This window comes from Neopsephotus bourkii, unplaced genomic scaffold (assembly GCF_033783945.1).
Source record: "Neopsephotus bourkii isolate Nb327-2 ecotype Australia unplaced genomic scaffold, CSIRO-AGI_Nbou_v1 NB_156, whole genome shotgun sequence".
Lineage (NCBI taxonomy): Eukaryota > Metazoa > Chordata > Aves > Psittaciformes > Psittacidae > Neopsephotus > Neopsephotus bourkii.
The window spans coordinates 141,314-158,964 of record NW_026900673.1 but is presented as its reverse complement, the minus strand read 5'-3'; the positions used below and the strand labels follow the sequence as shown (position 1 = coordinate 158,964).

Here is a 17,651-nt window from a genome sequence, read left to right as displayed (position 1 = left end):
ACAAATGCTATGCATAGCACAGGCCCTGACTTTGCTGTCTTCAGTGAAGATTGTGACAAGGAATTTTTGAAATGGTGGCCAATATTGTCTACTTGCAGGGAGATGAAGTGGCCTCCCAGGTAAGGCTAGATACACACCAGGACAAGTCTGATTCCCTAATAAGGTAAGTCCAAGATGAACAACTCCTGCAAGTATTTGTGTAAAGAGAAGAACACACCACAGAAACTTTTCCAGTATTCTTCCTGGGACCTTCCCAACACAGCCAATCTCCTTACAATCCTGATGCTATTTTGTCCATGTTCACCACTAACAGGATTCTTTCAACATTTGGTATTTTACCTTAAGCCTCAGTTAATGACCAATGATTTAGGTTAGAATTGTGCTGCATGTACACTTACTTGATTTAGGGACTAGGAGTTAGAAATTGCCTTAACATAAGCAAAAAGCTGAGTTCCTACCACCTGCTTTGAGAAACCAAACAGATCAAGCAGCATGAATCAGAGGAGATGACACAGTAGTTCCCAAATCAAAAGCTATTCTCAGAACAGTAAACAGCTGGAGGACACGCTATCAGTTCTGGTGAGCACTGGTGAAAAAGGAAGATGGTAATACTGTCTCTCCAACATTAAGATCCCAAGAATTTCCTAAACCAGGCTCCCTTATACACAGACCTTACCTGTAACACTATTAAGAATTTTGGAGTCTTGGGTCTGGTTCACAGTTGAAGCAGACATGAGGCAGGGTGGTGTGGTTTAAGCCCAGACAGCAATCCAGAACCACGCAGCCGCTTGCTCACTCCCTCACCCCCTTCCTCTCTCCACTCTTGGAGGGATGGGGAGGAGAATCAAAAGAATGTAACTCCCACAGGTTGAGATAAGAACAGTCCAGTAACTAAGGTATAACACAAACCGCTACTGCTACCACCCTTAATAATAATAAGGTAAATAACAAGGGAAGAGGATACAACCACTCACCACCCACCGACCGATACCCAGCCCGACCTGAGCAGCGATCTGCCCTTTCTGGGTAACTGCCCACAGTTTATATACTGGGCATGATGTGCTGTGGGATGGAATACCCCTTTGGTTAGTTTGGGTTAAGTGTCCTGTCTCTGCTTCCTCCCAACTTCACCTCCTCCCTGGCAGAGCATGAGACTCAGAAAGTACTTGGTCAGAGTAAACACTACTGTGGAACAACAGAAAACAAACAGAACACTGGAACAGGCTGCCCAGGGGGGTTGTGGAGTCTCCTTCTCTGGAGACATTCAAAACCCGCCTGGACACGTTCCTGTGTAACCTTATCTAGGTGTTCCTGCTCCGGCAGGGGGATTGGACTAGATGATCTTTTGAGGTCCCTTCCAATCTCTAACATACTGTGATACTGTGATAAAATATCGGTGTTATCAGCGTTGTTCTCAGGCTGAGAGTCAAAAACACAGCACTGCACAGGCTACTAAGAAGGAGAAAAATGACTGCTACTGCTGAAGCCAGGACACAAGGAAAATGAAGTCCTCATTTTGCAGAATAACTTTACGTCAGAATCTTGTGAATGGCATCTTCCTTACTTGTGTGCAAGAGCCTAAAAGGAGGAAGAGTTTAAAAAAAAAAAAAATTAAAAAATCATAGCCTTAACTTGTCATCACTGAGCTCCTTTTAAGTAGAGACATGCTCGATCTGATTAATGCCAAGTAATTTGTTGGTTTTCTTTTGTTTGTTTTTTTTTGTTTGGGTTTTTTTTTACCTTTTTTAAAAGAAATATGAATGTTAGTTAGCTAAAGTATGAAATATTCTAAATTGAATCTAAAATTTAAATTATCTAAGACAAAGTGTTTTGGGATTGCAACTATTCTGAACATAAATACTTACCTGTATGTACTTCATTTCAAGACTTCAACCCACCCTATTTTGTGGAAATTTCTCACTCAATTCCTTGTATTTATTTCCAGAGTTCCTAAAATCCTGGGCTAAAAAATGAAATCCAACAATCAAAATATTTTTATAATTTCTGCCAGGCTGGAACTTTAGGCAGTATAATTTATAGACACCACTAGAGTTATAATGCATTTCAACATCCTTCCTATGTGCATATGCCAAAAAAACCAATGCCAAGTGCAAGGCCCTACATCTGGGTTGGAGCAATCTTAGGCACAGCTACAGGTTGGGTGGAGAAGAGATTCAGAGCAGGCCTATAGAGAACAACTTGGGGGTCAATGAGAAACTTAACATGAGCCGGCAGTGTGCACTTGCAGCCCAGAAAACCAACTGTATCCTGGCCTGCAGGAACAACCCCAGGTTCCAGTATAGGCTGGGGAACGACCTGTTAGAGAGCAGTGTAGGGGAGAGGGACCTGGGGGTCCTGGTGGACGACAGGGTGACCATGAGCCGACACTGTGCCCTTGTGGCCAAGAAGGCCAATGGCATCCTGGGTTGTATTAGAAGGGGGGTGGTTAGTAGGTCAAGAGAGGTCCTCCTTCCCCTCTACTCAGCCCTGGTGAGACCTCATCTGGAATATTGTGTCCAGTTCTGGGCCCCTCAGTTTAAAAAGGACAGGGACCTGCTGGAGAGAGTCCAGCGCAGGGCAACTAAGATGATTAAGGGAGTGGAGCATCTCCCTTATGAGGAAAGACTGAGGGAGCTGGGTCTCTATAGTTTGGAGAAGAGGAGATTGAGGGGTGACCTTATTAGTGTATATAAATATATAAAGGGGGAGTGTCACGAGGATGGAGCCAGGCTCTTCTCAGTGGCAAACAATGAAAGGACAAGGGGTAATGGGTACAAATTGGAGCACAAGAGGTTCCACTTAAACCTGAGAAGAAACTTCTTCTCAGTGAGGGTGACGGAACACTGGAACAGGCTGCCCAGGGAGGTTGTGGAATCTCCTTCTTTGGAGACATTCAAGACCCGCCTGGACACGTTCCTGTGTAACCTTATCTAGGTGTTCCTGCTCCGGCAGGGGGATTGGACTAGATGATCTTTTGAGGTCCCTTCCAATCTCTAACCTACTGTGATACTGTGAAAAGGAGGGTGACCAGCAGGTCAAAGGAGGTGATTCTGCCCTTCCACTCTGCTCTTGTGAGACCTCACTTGGAGTATTGGGCACAGATCTGGTGTCCTCAACATAAAAAGGACATGGAACTGTTTGAACAAGTCCAGAGGAGGGACATGACAAAGATCAGGGGCCTGGAGCACCTCCCATATGAAGATAGGCTGAGAAAGGTGGGGCTATTCAGCCTGGAAAAGAGAAGGCTGTGTGGAGACCTCATAGCAGCCTTCCAGTATCTCTCTGAAGGGGGCCTACAAGGATGCTGGGGAGGGACTCTTCATTAGAAACTGTAGTGATAGGACAAGGTGCAATGGGCTAAAACTTAAACAGGGGTAGTTTAGATAAAATGAATAAGTTCTTTACTGTAAGGGTGGTGAGGCACTGGAATGGGTTGCCCAGGGAAGTTGTGAATGCTCCATCTCTGGCGGTGTTCAAGTCCAGGTTGGACAGAGCCTTGGGTGACAGGGTTTAGTGTGAGGTGTCCCTGCCCATGGCAGGGGGATTGGAACTAGATGATCTTAAGGCCCTTTCCAACCGTAACTATTCTATGATTCTATGATATATTCTATGCTAATATGATTCTATATCATCAATATTTTCAAGGACCTCTCTCACATGTACTTAATTACAGTAAGTTAGGAAAAGTTTTCTCCTAAAAGAATAGTTTTCCTTAGGGAATTGTTAACTGATAGTTAACATGAGTCATCAGAGACTCTTAAGCATCAGAAGTCATTGCTGTATTTTTTTTAAATAGAGAAAAGTAATTTTACAAATGTGATTAGAAATATAAACAAAACAAAATGTTTGAGATTTTCTCACTGTTTAATTCTGGAAAGATATTATTTCCTTTTCCTCTGAATGGTGACAAAGGAATGGTATCGCCCTTGCATAGAACATAATGGACATGTAGATGAGGCAGGAAAGTCATTTTGCAAACTCCTATAGCTACACTGGTACAACAAGTCTCCACAGACACCAGCATAACCCCGATTTTCCAGCAATGTAGATGTAAAATGTTAAGTGTTGGTCATCTAACAGCAGTGTAAATCCCCCATTACATTGATACAGCCTTCTCATGTTTAAAATAACTGAAATTACTAAGCACGGCAGAAATAATTTTCTCATAGATAAGATACAACAAACAGAACAGGCATTTGCCTAGGACATTTTGTTAATAACCTCATCTAATCATCCAGATTCTGTAAAAAAAATAATTCAAAACGAGTGCAAGAAATTTAACACCAATACTGTGTTACTGGACTGTATCATCTGATCATCTGTTCCTTTGAAAGAGTTTCACTGAGTCATTACAGACTAAGAGCATTGGATTGCAAAATTAGAAGACACTATTTTGCTTTTTTTTCTTCCCTCCTTAATTGATGAGTTTTCATGAATTTTCTAATAGACCTGCTAAAAAAAACATTTAAAAAATACTATTAGGGAACCTGCAGGACTTCCAAGGAAAAAAAAACCAACCAGGATGTCGTGGTTTAAACCCAGTCAGCCATAAATTACGCAGTCGCTCTCTCACTCCCCCCTGCTTCTTGCCCTCCCCCTGCTCCCGGAGGCATGGGGAGATGTCAGAGACTCTATGTAGTCGCGATGCGGAGGGAATACAGTAAAATCAATGTGATTGATAGAAGTGATCCGTTTATTCTGCTTAAGCCTAGGGCATATATAGAGCTAGATTGCTACACACACACATTCTTGGGAAACTCCTGTGGTTACATCCCTTCTTCTAACATCCTTGTTCCTCCCTTCAGGACACTCGTTAACTACAAGGTCAGCTTATCCTTTTGCACAGCTGGTGTTTTACCGAGCTGGGTTTCTTGCTGACTTATACAAAACTGGTCCCTGGCCAAGTTCAGCCATGGGAACGTAACCCTTGCCTGCTAACCACGCTTCCACAGGGAGGAGAATCAAAAGAATGCAACTCCCACAGGTTGAGATAAGAACAGTTTAGTAACTAAGGTATAACACAAATCACTACTGCTACCACCAATAATAATAAGGGAAATAACAAGGGAAGAGAATACAATACCTCGCCACCTGCCGACCGATAGCTTGCCCCCCCCCAGACAGACTGAGCATCGACCGATACCTAGTCCAACCCCGCAGAGCATTAGCCCTTCCGGGTAACTCTCCATTACATCCTGGGCATGATGTGCTGTGGTATGGAATACTTTTTTGGTCAGTTTGGGTCAGGTGTCCTGTCTCTGCTTCCTCCTGGATTCCCCTCCTCCCTGGCAGAGCATGAGGCTCACAAAGTCTAAACATTTGAGCAGTGACTAGAAACATCGGTTTTATCAGTGTTGCTCCCAGGCTGAAAGTCAAAAACACAGCGCTGCACCAGCTACTAAGAAGGAGAAAAAATGACTGCTACTGCTGAACCCAGGACACAGGAGAACATGAGAACAATGCTCATATGTGTATGTGTATTTATATCACCTGTGTACAAATTTGAGAAAGCAGCAGCTCAGATAGAATGATCATGATCTGAAAACAAAGTTCAGACTGCAGTAAGAATGATACCATTGAATCATTCAAGTGCAATGACAGGTTGGAACAAGGCAGCATCTGACAAGCAGGAGACAACTCATTGTCAGGAGAAATGCCCGTACCCTGTACAAAATAGATGAAAAATAACAATAGTAAGTGCTGTGCACATAATTAAAAGATTTAGTAAAGCACAATTTTAAAAGAAACATTCAAAAGGTACTCCACTGCCAACATCCTCATCCTGGAATATCAGGTACATCATTATTTCAAGTCAAGTCAACTTTTAGACCAGAACCTAGACCATATACTCCTTTCTAACCCTAACTACTGAAAGGCTGGAACAACTTCTTACATTGTTTGTGTGACAGAAGACTAACAGGAAATTGATTCCCAGAGAAGCATCCTGTCATGGCTTAAACCCAGCCGGTAACTCAGAACCACACAGAGGGATGGGAAGGAGAATCGAAAGAATGTAATGCCCACGGGTTGAGCTAAGAACAGTCCAGTAACTAAAATATAATACAAAACTACTACTGCCATCACCAATAATAATAATAAGGAAAATAACAAGAGAAGAGAATACAACTGCCCACCACCCGTCGACTGATACCCAGCCTGACCTGAGCAGTGATCTGGGCCTTCCAGGTGACTTCCCCCAGTTTATATAATACTTGGCATGATGTGCTGTGGTACGGCTTTGGCTACTTTGGGTCAGGTGTCTTGTCTCTTCTTCCTCCCAGATCCCCATGCCCCTCCACGCTGGTAGAGCATGAGACTGAAAAGTCCTTGATCACAGTAAGCAATACATAGCAACAACTCAAAACATTGGTGTGTTACCAGCACTGTTCTCAGGCAAAAGTTGAAAACACAGCACTGTACCAGCTACTAAGTAGGAGAAAAATGAATGCTACTGCTGAGCCCAGGACAAAACCTTGGTTTGTTTTTTTTTTTTTTTTTAAGTCTTAATAGTCCATTTTAGAGCTTAACACTAAAACTTAACTTTTGCTGCTGAAATCCACAGGTTTAATCCTTACACAAACAGCATTATTTTTACATATTGAGGCCGACATCATGGGTAGTCAAAGAATATGTTTAATAAAAAATAATTAAACTTCCATTTGCTCTATAGAACATCATAGAAAGTAATTCAATAAATTACAAATGACTTTTTAAGACGCTTGTTCAACTACAGAAAGCAAATTCAGACTACACAGAACACAACTGGCAAATATTGCAAATGTCCAAAAAAACCAACCCTGGACTAAGACTTGGATCATGAAGCCTGAAACAAGGGATAGAAATACAAGGCGATAACAGCTAAAGGTTCTTTTAGTAACTACCAACACACACTTTATCATCACCTTGGATATCCTTTTAACTTCAGTATCAGTGTAATTCTACTGAGGTTTCCTTATAACCCTTACCTTTATACAACTATATTTGCATATAGTTTAGCTGATAGTGGGACATTTTTTCCCCTTCTAGTTCAAACAGATTAAAAATAAATCCAATATATTACGTTAAATCTACACCAGCCTTCGTTACTTGAAACTGCAATTGCCTTATTACATGGAAAGAATCACTAGAATGGTAACCCAACTCACTTGACTATAATAGGAAAATATTTTCTTTCAGAAATCTTATATAAATTAGGTTTTAGCCACAAGATTTAGGATTTTGTTTTGAGGGGGAAGGGTGTGAAGTGATGGCATTGTTGACATACTCCATCAGCAAACAAATAACTGTAAAACTTCGGCTATTTCATAGATGCATCCTAGTTAAATGAAAGTGCTATATTACAAACAGCAAAAAATGAAGTAGTACATTTTTTATTTTTTTTCCCCATGATGAAGAATTGCTACCCCCTTCTCTTGGCAGTTTTTAATTTTCACTATTGCTAAGACACTGCATAAAGGGCCAAAAATCAGAATACTATTTGGGAAAATATGTAACCAGCACAATCCAAATGGTACTTGTATAGTTGTGTAATTACATGTAATACTGCTTCTAATCATAGGACTAGTTATTTTGCACATAAAGTTATATTTAATTGGTAAAGTTCTTAATAAAACGCACAGTTTTACTGTACAAGCAAGCAATAAAACTATATCAAAATATAAAGTTGTGAGGTTTTTTAGGGTTTTTTTGTGGTGTTTTTTTATTTATTTATCCCTTTGTAAAGATTTATCGATGACTTCTACTAGTACCTGTATCTATTTTCTCTTAATACTTGCCTATTCTTAGACAAGGTCAACTGAAGTTTCAGTCAGCTCTGAATTTCGGTAAATGTGAATCTGGGCCCCAACTGCGACAGAGTAATAGCAGCTTAAGAAGTGGGAGGAATCGTCACATATCAAATCTTAGACAGATTTTTATATAGCAATTGTTCTAAGGATTTGGAATTAGACAAATGCCTTCTGCTCGGTTACTGTGGTTTCTAGGAATAATTTGTCTTCCTTACTATTCAAAGTGCTTTTTCTTCAGTAGGTAACTCAGCATAATATATGAAGTGATATACCAATAATGATTTTGTGTAATATTAGGCAGATTTAAATCTTCAGAGAAGTTTAAACTCAAAAGGAGTTCAAAACTATCTATACTTTATTTACCATTATCAAAACTGGCAACTCCAGGAGGTTTTATAAGACACAAATAGAAATCTACACAAAGCAAACAATTTTTACATGAAGTATGCAGTGCTGAAAGGTCTTTTCAGTGGCACTTTATGACAGTCTGCCTCTTCTGAGACTTGGGGAAACTACTCCTCATTTTGGGACTTGCAATTCTGCAGAGGGAACCCAAAACTTTGCAAGGTGTAAACTAAATAGATCTACATTGTGTCAAGTAGTATGAGATAAAACAGGTTTTGCTTTAATTTCCCCTTAGTGCTGTCAAAAAAGAATGGTTGTAATAAAGGGAAAAAAAACCCAAACAAACAAACCCAACAGTCTTAACTCAGATTTTAACATGATATACAGGATGTCTTTAGAAAACAAAACCTGAAAACAAGTAATAGAAACCAATGTAAACTTCCTAAACTAACTCAGCTGAGGTAACAGGTAGCCAGTTTAATTGGCTGATTTGGAAAAAAATTTCTTCTTTTAAACACGCTTGTACCTGAATTGGAAAAAGTAGTGCATCACAACACTAGAGCATTTTCATGTAATTAAAGCAATGGATGGCAGTGTAGATTCTACAGCTTTCATGACATTCATTAGCTGCCCAAATTATTGCTGAGTTTTGATCTGTAAATTATAGATGCCAAGGAGGCTGTAAAACTATATTCAAATTAAATCAAATATGCATAAAGTATTCTGTGTTCACTGCAAATATATTAAATATACAGCTCTTAATTGAGCATTTTCATAAAATTAACCCCCAAACAAAATTATAATACATTTTGTTGTAATTTTACACCATTGTGTATTTGATAGTACATACAAGTTGGGAAACTTATGAACTTCAAGAAATATTACATGCAAAATGTCTCTGAAAGCAGTTTGCACTTCTAAACAAATACTGAAATGTTTGGTTAGTAAATCATTGATGCACTCAATGCTAGGTTATTTACAACAAAATAATTAAAGAATAACTTCAAAATCACTTTATAATTTAAGTGCAGAGTCTGGGGTCAGTCTTCATCACTAGAATCTGAATCCTCAGATGAAGACGATGTACTATCAGATCCAGATGAAGCATCTGCTTTCTCTGAACCCTCATCTGTGCTGTTTTCATTGTGAGAGCTTGGTTCTGTTCCCCCTTTGTCTTCCTGATCTCTGACCCTAGAATTTTCATCCTTTTCTTCTGTAAGCTTTGCTGAGCCTGTATCATTGCTCTCACTGTTCTGTACATCAAAAATATTAGACTGAGACAAAGCTGGGATATGAAGATTAAGGCCTGGAGTGAGAAGCATCCCTGGATAAATTATGTTGGACAAAAGTAAAGGGTTAAGAGAGAGGGGACTGGCAGCTGCAGCAGCAGAGGATGTTGAAGGAGAACTTGAAACAGAATTTTCACCACCAGCATCCATATTTTGGTCTTCTGTCCTTTCTTTCTTTGTATCTGCCTCCTTTGAATCACTTCCCTTTTTTTCCTCTGAAATAGATTCTGTAGACTTTGTCAGAAGTCCTCCCATGCCCAGCAAGTTTTGTAATCCAACCATCCCCGACAACAGCATGGGGAACATAGCAGCCATGTTCTTAGCTTCTCCTCCAGCAGTTAAATCAGCTGGCATTCCCATTAATCCTGCTGTCACTTGCAGTGACTGCAGGTTTTGCTGTAAAGCCTGAAGACTGGGCAGATCCACTGTGGGAAGAAGTCCATTAGCTAGCAGAGGGTTAACTGATATGCCTGCGGCAGAGGCAACTGCTGTAGCCTTAGCAATCTCACTTTTGGGGCGCCTTCCTCGCCGACTCACTTCTTCCCGCACAACAGGTCCAGTGAGAATACGGTCAAACATACCTTCTGGAAGAAACCCCTCCAAGAGACACATTGGGCATTGTTAGTATTTTGAAAGCTTAAAGATGGAAAAGGAAAAGCAAACAAAAGACTCAAGCATACAGTAGCAATATCAAAGATTATGCTGGTATGTTAGCACAGCAGCTTGATCTCCAGATAACTCACTGGAATTTGTGGTGACTTTGTGCTATCACATCTCAAACAACTGAACACGCATTTCCACAGTGAGGTCCACACAGGTGTCTTCTCAGACCCTCTGCCCCTCTGCTAACTCATTCCTAGAGGCTTGTTTGCAGATCAAGCCAAATATAGCTAATCTCAATTCAAGATCTAACCCAGCACTGCTTTACAGTATTACACCATTTAAATAATTTGTCAGTTTAACTAAAAAATTACTTAATTTAAACTTAAATGTGTGACTGCACAAAGACCAACAATCTCCAAACCCCTTTTATTACTGGTAGTGTCTGTTTAACACCCTCTTATTTCACCTCATCCATAAACTTAAGAATAAACACTGAAGACTCAAGTTCAATTAAAATGAGATTTAGAGCACTCCTTTTTAGGGCTTGCACAGTATTACTTCACCTCTGTAAGACCTCCTACCTAACAATGAAGAAAGAATTGTAGTGGATACTAACATTCTCTTTGAAATGCACCGTCTTAAAAATTCCTCTTATAAATGGCAAAGATCAACTGTTACCTTGATACTACAGTAGAACAAACAAGAGGAATTAGAGATGTGTGCTCATCTACGGGGGTATGACATTATAGGCATCACAGAAACATGGTGGGATGGCTCCTATGACTGGAGTGTTGGAATGGAAGGTTACAGACTCTTTAGAAAAGACAGGCCTGGCAGGCGCGGAGGGGGAGTTGCCCTTTATGTTAGGGATAGGCTGGAGAGTATGGAACTCTGTCTGGGGACTGGTGAGCAGTTAACAGAGAGTTTGTGGGTCAGGGTTAAAGGGAAAACAGCGATGGGAGACATTACTGTGGGGATCTGTTATAGACCACCTGATCAAGAGGAATCTGCGGATGAAGCACTCTATAGGCAGATAGGAAAAGCCTCACGTTCACAGGCCCTCGTTCTCATGGGTGACTTCAATCACCCTGACATCTGTTGGAATGACGGTACGGCCCAGCACAAGCAATCCAGGAGGTTCCTCGATTGTGTGGAAGACAACTTCCTTCTGCAAGTAATAGAGGAACCGACAAGGAGAGGTGCCATGCTTGACCTTGTGCTCACCAACAGGGAAGGGCTCGTTGGAAATGTGGCACTGCAGGGCAGCCTTGGATGCAGCGACCACGAGATGGTTGAATTTGAGATCCTTAGGACAGTGAGAAGAGCGTGCAGCAAGCTCACTGCCCTAGACTTCAAAAAAGCAGACTTTGGCCTCTTCAGGAACCTGCTTAGTAAGGTTCCATGGGATATAGCCCTAGAGGGCAGGGGGGCTCAAGACTCTTGGTTGGTCTTCAAGGATCACCTGCTACAAGCTCAGGAGTGTTGCATCCCAACTAGAAGAAAGTGCAGCAGGAGGGCCAGGAGACCTCCTTGGATGGATAAGGAGCTCCTGAGGAAAATTCAAATGAAAAAAGAGCTTTATAGAAAGTGGAAGCAAGGACAGGCAGCCTGGGAGGAGTATAGGGTTATTGTCCGGGAAGCTAGAGACCAGGTTAGGAAAGCTAAGGCCCAGTTAGAATTAAACTTGGCTAGGGATATTAAGGATAACAGGAAGGGATTCTACAGGTACATAGCAAATAAAAAACAGATTAGGGAGAACATAGGCCCCCTCAGGAAGCTCTCAGGTGAACTAGCTACACAGGATTTGGAGAAGGCTGAGGTTCTGAATGACTTCTTTGGCTCGGTCTTCTCTAGCAAAGGCTCTGACCGCAGCACCCAAGTCTTGGAAGGCAGACGCAGGGACTGTGAGCATGAAGACCTTGGGCTCACTGTAGGAGAGGAATTGGTTCGAGACCATCTTAAAAATCTGAATGTGCACAAGTCCGCGGGTCCTGAAGGAGCTGGCGAATGAAGTTGCTAAGCCACTGGCCATCATATTTGAAAAATCATGGCAGTCAGGTGAAGTTCCCAACAACTGGAAAAAGAGAAATATAACCCCCATTTTCAAGAAGGGGAAAATGGATGACCCAGGGTGTTACAGACCTGTCTGTCTCACCTCTGTGCCTGGCAAAATCTTCAGGCAGATTCTCCTAGAAGGCATGCTAAGGCACATGAAAACCAACAAGGTGCTTGGTGACAGCCAGCATGGCTTCACTAAGGGGAAATCCTGCCTGACCAATTTGGTGGCCTTCTATGATGGGGCTACAGAACTGATAGATAGCGGTAAAGCAGTTGATGTCATCTACCTGGACTTGTGTAAGGTGTTTGACACTGTCCCACATGACATTCTTGTCTCTAAATTGAAGAGACATCAATTTGATGGATGGACCACTTGGTGGATAAAGAACTGTCTGGATGGCTGCACACAAAGAGTTGTGGTCAATGGCTCAATGTCCGGCTGGAGACCAGTTACGAGTGGTGTCCCTCAGGGATCGGTGTTGGGACCGGTCTTGTTTAACATCTTTGTTGGTGACAGGGACAGTGGGATTGAGTGCGCCCTCAGCAAGTTTGCCGATGACACCAAGCTGTGTGGTTCGGTTGATACGCTGGAGGGAAGGAATGCCATCCAGAGGGACCTTGACACGCTTGTAAGGTGGGCTGATGCCAACCTCATGAAGTTTAACAATGCCAAGTGCAAGGTCCTACACCTGGGTCGGAGCAATCCCAGACACAGCTACAGGCTGGGCAGAGAAGAGATTAAGAGCAGCCCTGCGGAGAAGGACTTGGGGGTGCTGGGCGATGAGAAAATGAACATGAGCCGGCAGTGTGCGCTTGCAGCCCAGAAAGCCAACCGTATCCTGGGCTGCATCAAAAGGAGTGAGACCAGCAGGTCGAAGGAGGTGATCCTGCCCCTATATTCTGCTCTTGTGAGACCTCACTTGGAGTACTGTGTACAGTTCTGGTGTCCTCAACATAAAAAGGACATGGATCTGTTGGAACAAGTCTAGAGGAGGGCCATGAGAATGATCAGGGGACTGGAGCACCTCCCATATGAAGACAGGCTGAGAAAGTTGGGGCTGTTCAGCCTGGAGGAGAGAAGGCTACGTGGAGACCTCATAGCAGCCTTCCAGTATCTGAAGGGGGCATATAGGGATGCTGGGTATGGACTCTTCATTAGGGACTGTAGTGGTAGGACAAGGGGAAATGGGTTAAAACTTAAACAGGGGAAGTTTAGATTGGATATAAGGAGGAAATTCTTTCCTGTTAGGGTAGTGAGGCACTGGAATAGGTTGTCCAGGGAGGTTGTGAATGCTTCATCCCTGGCAGTGTTCAAGGCTAGGTTGGACGAAGCCTTGGGTAATATGGTTTAGAGCAAGGTGTCCCTGCCCATGGCAGGGGGATTGGAACTTGATGATCTTAAGGCCCTTTCCAACCCTAACTATTTTATGATTCTATGATTCTTTTTTCCCTCAGCAAATATCTCTAATTTAAACTGACCTAATGAAACTAGAGGAATTCACAGCTCATGCTGTTTTTCTGCCCTGTGCATAACCACTACATTTTAAAAGTAATTGTGCTGTTATTTACACCTCTATTCACTGCAGTCCAGTCCTGTTACTAGTTACATATTTTTCTACCAGAATGCCCCACAAGGGTACTGGAGAGACTGGCATTTAAAGCTTCATAGAAAGATTACAGGTTCTGTTGACAGTGAACTAGAAGAAAGATTTAACTTGGTCATTTCTTTGCCAGAGGCTGAAAGTGTAACATAAATATACTTCTGATGAGTTATCCATCCATGGCTTGACTTCGCGAACGAAGATTTGGGAAGGGCATTTACCCAAGCTTTTTGCAAGTGTGGGTAAACCCTTCGGGCCTGCGCAGTGGATTTATTTTAGGTGAGGCACAGCGTGCGCAGAAGTGGCCTCACCCTTTACACCTGAGGTTTATCTGCCAGGGCCTAGCAAGCTTGGATGGTGACAGCAAAGTCCTCAGGTCGTAGGTATATAACTGATGGTAGGTATAACTGATGAGTTATAGTAGATGAGGAAATAGACTTCACAAGAATGTTAACAAAACCATCTTCACTCCTGTTAGACACATGGAAGAGTAACTGGGTTACCCAGAAACCCTTTTCATTATACAACACAACTTTTTAAAATTCAGAATATGTCCTTATCTTCAAGGCAAACAGGGAATGAACTCAGAATCATACACCACATTTGAGCCAAGGACACTTAAAATGAAAGAGATACCAGCTATATAATAGTAGAAAAATGTATTAATACTTAATTAAAATTTTGATTGAGGATAGTAATTTCTTAAAAGTGCACAATGAAAGTTAATTAATTAAAAGTAAAATAAATATTTTAAATTATGTTAATCTTCCCAACTGTAGCTTTAAGAATAACAAAGTATTCTGTGGGCTAATACTTTCCCTAAAAACCTTCAAAGGCTACATTTAAGAGATAAGAAAGTCACAGGCACTATTTGGGGTTACCAGCCACTGTCCTTCCCTTCCTCCTACTCACAGCTGTGCCAAATAAACCCGTTCAGGGAACTGAGTTGGCAGAAAAAAGCTAACATTGACTCACATTCCACGCTTAATGTAATACCAGAAATTAAAAGTATGCCTTTTGGCATGCCTTTTTTCCTGTTTGCCTTGTTGGTTTTTAAGATACATTTCATGCCATGGTTATCTTGTTCTGCAAATACTCACAGACTGTTTTACAACTTCGCCCCAGTCAGGAGCCACTCCATACTCTGGATTTTCTTTCAAGAACCTGCACAAATCCTTTAGTGGGGGAGCAAATGCACCCCCAACCTGGGAAGTAGAAGACAGAAGTCAGGAAATATTTCTCATTCAATAAGAAAAAAGGGAGCACTCATACCAGATACTGTTTTTTTTTTTTTTTTTGGCGTTTTATTACAGAACAATACAAATAAAGTCCCACTTCAAATTATCAATGCGTATGATATAGCTTTCCAGTGATTCTTCATGGTATATGTGCGATACTCTTGATTTGTTCTAAACCTACTAAACTCAAACTCATCTATTAAACTTATACTTTGCAACTTTAATACTTCACATTCTGAATAACATTTAATAACAAAGATTATGAAAACAAGCAACAAATGGAAGAGCAACCACATGAATAGAAAACAATAGTGCGTGAGTCTTAGCAAGAAGGTTGTAACTACAATCCTGTTAAACCTTTCCTTTATCCACTAAACGAGTCCTATAATCTCAGTCAACTTGTAAAAACGCTTCTATTAAGAGGCTCTGCTTCTCGTGAAATTATTTCTTGCATTTTTTTTTCCATGCAAAAAAGTCTAAGATTGCTAAACAGCATGTCCTAATGATAACATAAGCAGGAAAGTCAGCTTTCAAATTAATCAGATATTGTTCATACCCAGAAAGAAAGAAGAAAGGAAAAAGAATTCCAGTTTCTACAGAGCTTTTCCTATAAACTGCAACTTAAATTCACATTCTCTAGGTTACTTTAAGTCCCCTCACCACCTACTACTAAATGCAGAACTGAACTAAAAGAAAAAATGAGTCAAACTGTGTTTGGTGATGCAGAGAAGCATGGGACAGGTTATAAATGGGAAAACTGAGATTAATAAACCAGAAGAGTCTCAACTATGGTATGGAAATTTATTAGAGAAAAAAAAACCATCATGAAAACAGACTTTTACAGCAAACAGGGATCAAATCTCTTACTCCTTGATCATCAACTTTGAAAAGATTCCTTAGGGCATGGCACACTATAAAACAGCCCAGAGCTGTTCTTCAAGAGACTAGTACCACACAGGTTCCTCTCTAGAGCTGCTGTCTCAATGCACTGAAGAGATAAGAGACTCAAAATTATGCTTGACCCTCCTCTATGGACGCACAAAGCTTTTGACCCTAATATAGCAACATAAAAATATTTCCTGCTTTCCCTGCACCTGCTCTCTAACACAAAGAAAAGTACACAGTATCACAAGAGAAAATGTTCCATACAGTGACACAATACCTCCAAGACTCCCATTGGACTACTGCTCTGGTACTAAAGTTACATTCAAAGGTGCCATCCCATACCTCTGTCCAAATATGTTCAATAAACAGTCATACTCTGCATGCTTTTTTTGAATATTGACATTCAGGCTTCCCCAAAGACTATTCAAAAGCATTATGCCTTTCCCAAGATTTTATTACCTGATCAAAAATTTGAATTCAACACCTGGTCTCTAATATTCTGCTTTTATGCTTTTACACAAAAATTCCCCTTCTACATTTGTTCCCGTTACACTACCTAAACAATGTGACTGAAAACAGGTACGTACAGGGGAACCATAAAGTTAAATGAATAGAATAGTTAGGGATGGAAAGGACCTTAAAATCATTTAGTTAAAACCCCCCTGCCATAGGCAGGGACACCTCACACTAAACCATGTCACCCAAGACTCCAACCAACCTGGCTTTGAACACTGCCAGGGATAGAGCATTCACAGCTTCCCTGGGCAACCCATTCCAGTGCCTCACCACCCTCACAGTAAAAAACTTCTTCCTTATATCTAACCTAAATTTCTTGTGCTGAAGTTTGAACCAATTGCCACTTGTCCTATCACTACAGTCCCTAATGAAGAGTCCCTCCCCAGCATGCATGTAGGTCCCCTACAGATACTGAAAGGCTAATAGCACCAACCACCTCATTGTTTTTCATGTGCCTTAGCATGCTTTCCAGGAAAAACTGCTCCAAGATTTTGCCAGGCACAGAGGTGAGGCTGACTGGTCTGCAGTTCCCTGGGTCATCCATTTTCCCCTTCTTGAAAATAGAGGTTATATTTCCCTTTTTCCGGTAGTCATGAACTTCACCAGATTGCTATGATTTTTCAAATATGATGGACAGTGGCTTAGCAACTTCATTCACCAACTCCTTCAGGAGCCAAGGACTGATTTCATCTGGTCCCATGGACTTGTGCACATTCAGGTTAAGATGATCTCGACCCTGATCCCTTCATACAGTGAGCCTATGATCCTCATTCTCACAATCCCTGCATCTGCCCTCCAAGACTTGGGTGGTATGGTCAGAGCATTTGTCAGTGAAAACTGAGTCAAAGAAGTCATTAAGAACCTCAGCCTTCTCCAAATCCAGGGTATCCGGTTCTCCTGATAACTTCTGGAGAGGGCCCATGTGGTCCCTAGTCTGTTGTTATTTCCTACATACCTATAGAATCCCTTCCTGCTATCTTTCACATCCCTAGCCAAGTTTAATTCTAACTGGGCCTTGCTTTCCTAATGTGGTCCCTAGCTTCCCAGACAACATCTCTGTATTCTTCCCAGGCTGCCTGTCCTTGCTTCCACCTTTTATAAGCCTCTATTTTTTTTATTTTTTTTTTTCCTCACAAGCTCTTTATCCATTCAAGGAGGTCTCCTGGCCCTCCTGCTGAACTTCCTTCTAGTTGGGATGCAACACAACTGAGCTTGCAGCAGGTGATCCTTGAATACCAACCAACAGTCTTGGGCCCCCTTGCCCTCTAGGGCTATATCCCATGGAACCCTACTAAGCAGGTTCCTGAAGAGGCCAAAGTCTGCTCTCTT

General features: G+C 41.6%; 1 protein-coding gene across 3 annotated transcripts in view; it reads right to left on the bottom strand.

The window, feature by feature from the left end:
* Positions 1 to 6,615: 6,615 nt before the first annotated feature.
* The window catches only part of LOC133221175 (chromodomain-helicase-DNA-binding protein 9-like), a 101,940-nt gene continuing 90,904 nt past the window's right edge, over positions 6,616 to 17,651 (bottom strand). For all 3 annotated transcript variants that reach the window (XM_061369879.1, XM_061369894.1, XM_061369889.1), the window contains 2 exons: positions 14,784 to 14,888; positions 6,616 to 10,018 (listed from right to left, as the gene is read on the bottom strand). In XM_061369879.1, coding sequence (XP_061225863.1) covers positions 9,173 to 10,018; positions 14,784 to 14,888 — 951 coding nt within the window. In that variant the 3' untranslated portion in view covers positions 6,616 to 9,172. The remainder of the gene's footprint in view (positions 10,019 to 14,783; positions 14,889 to 17,651) is intronic.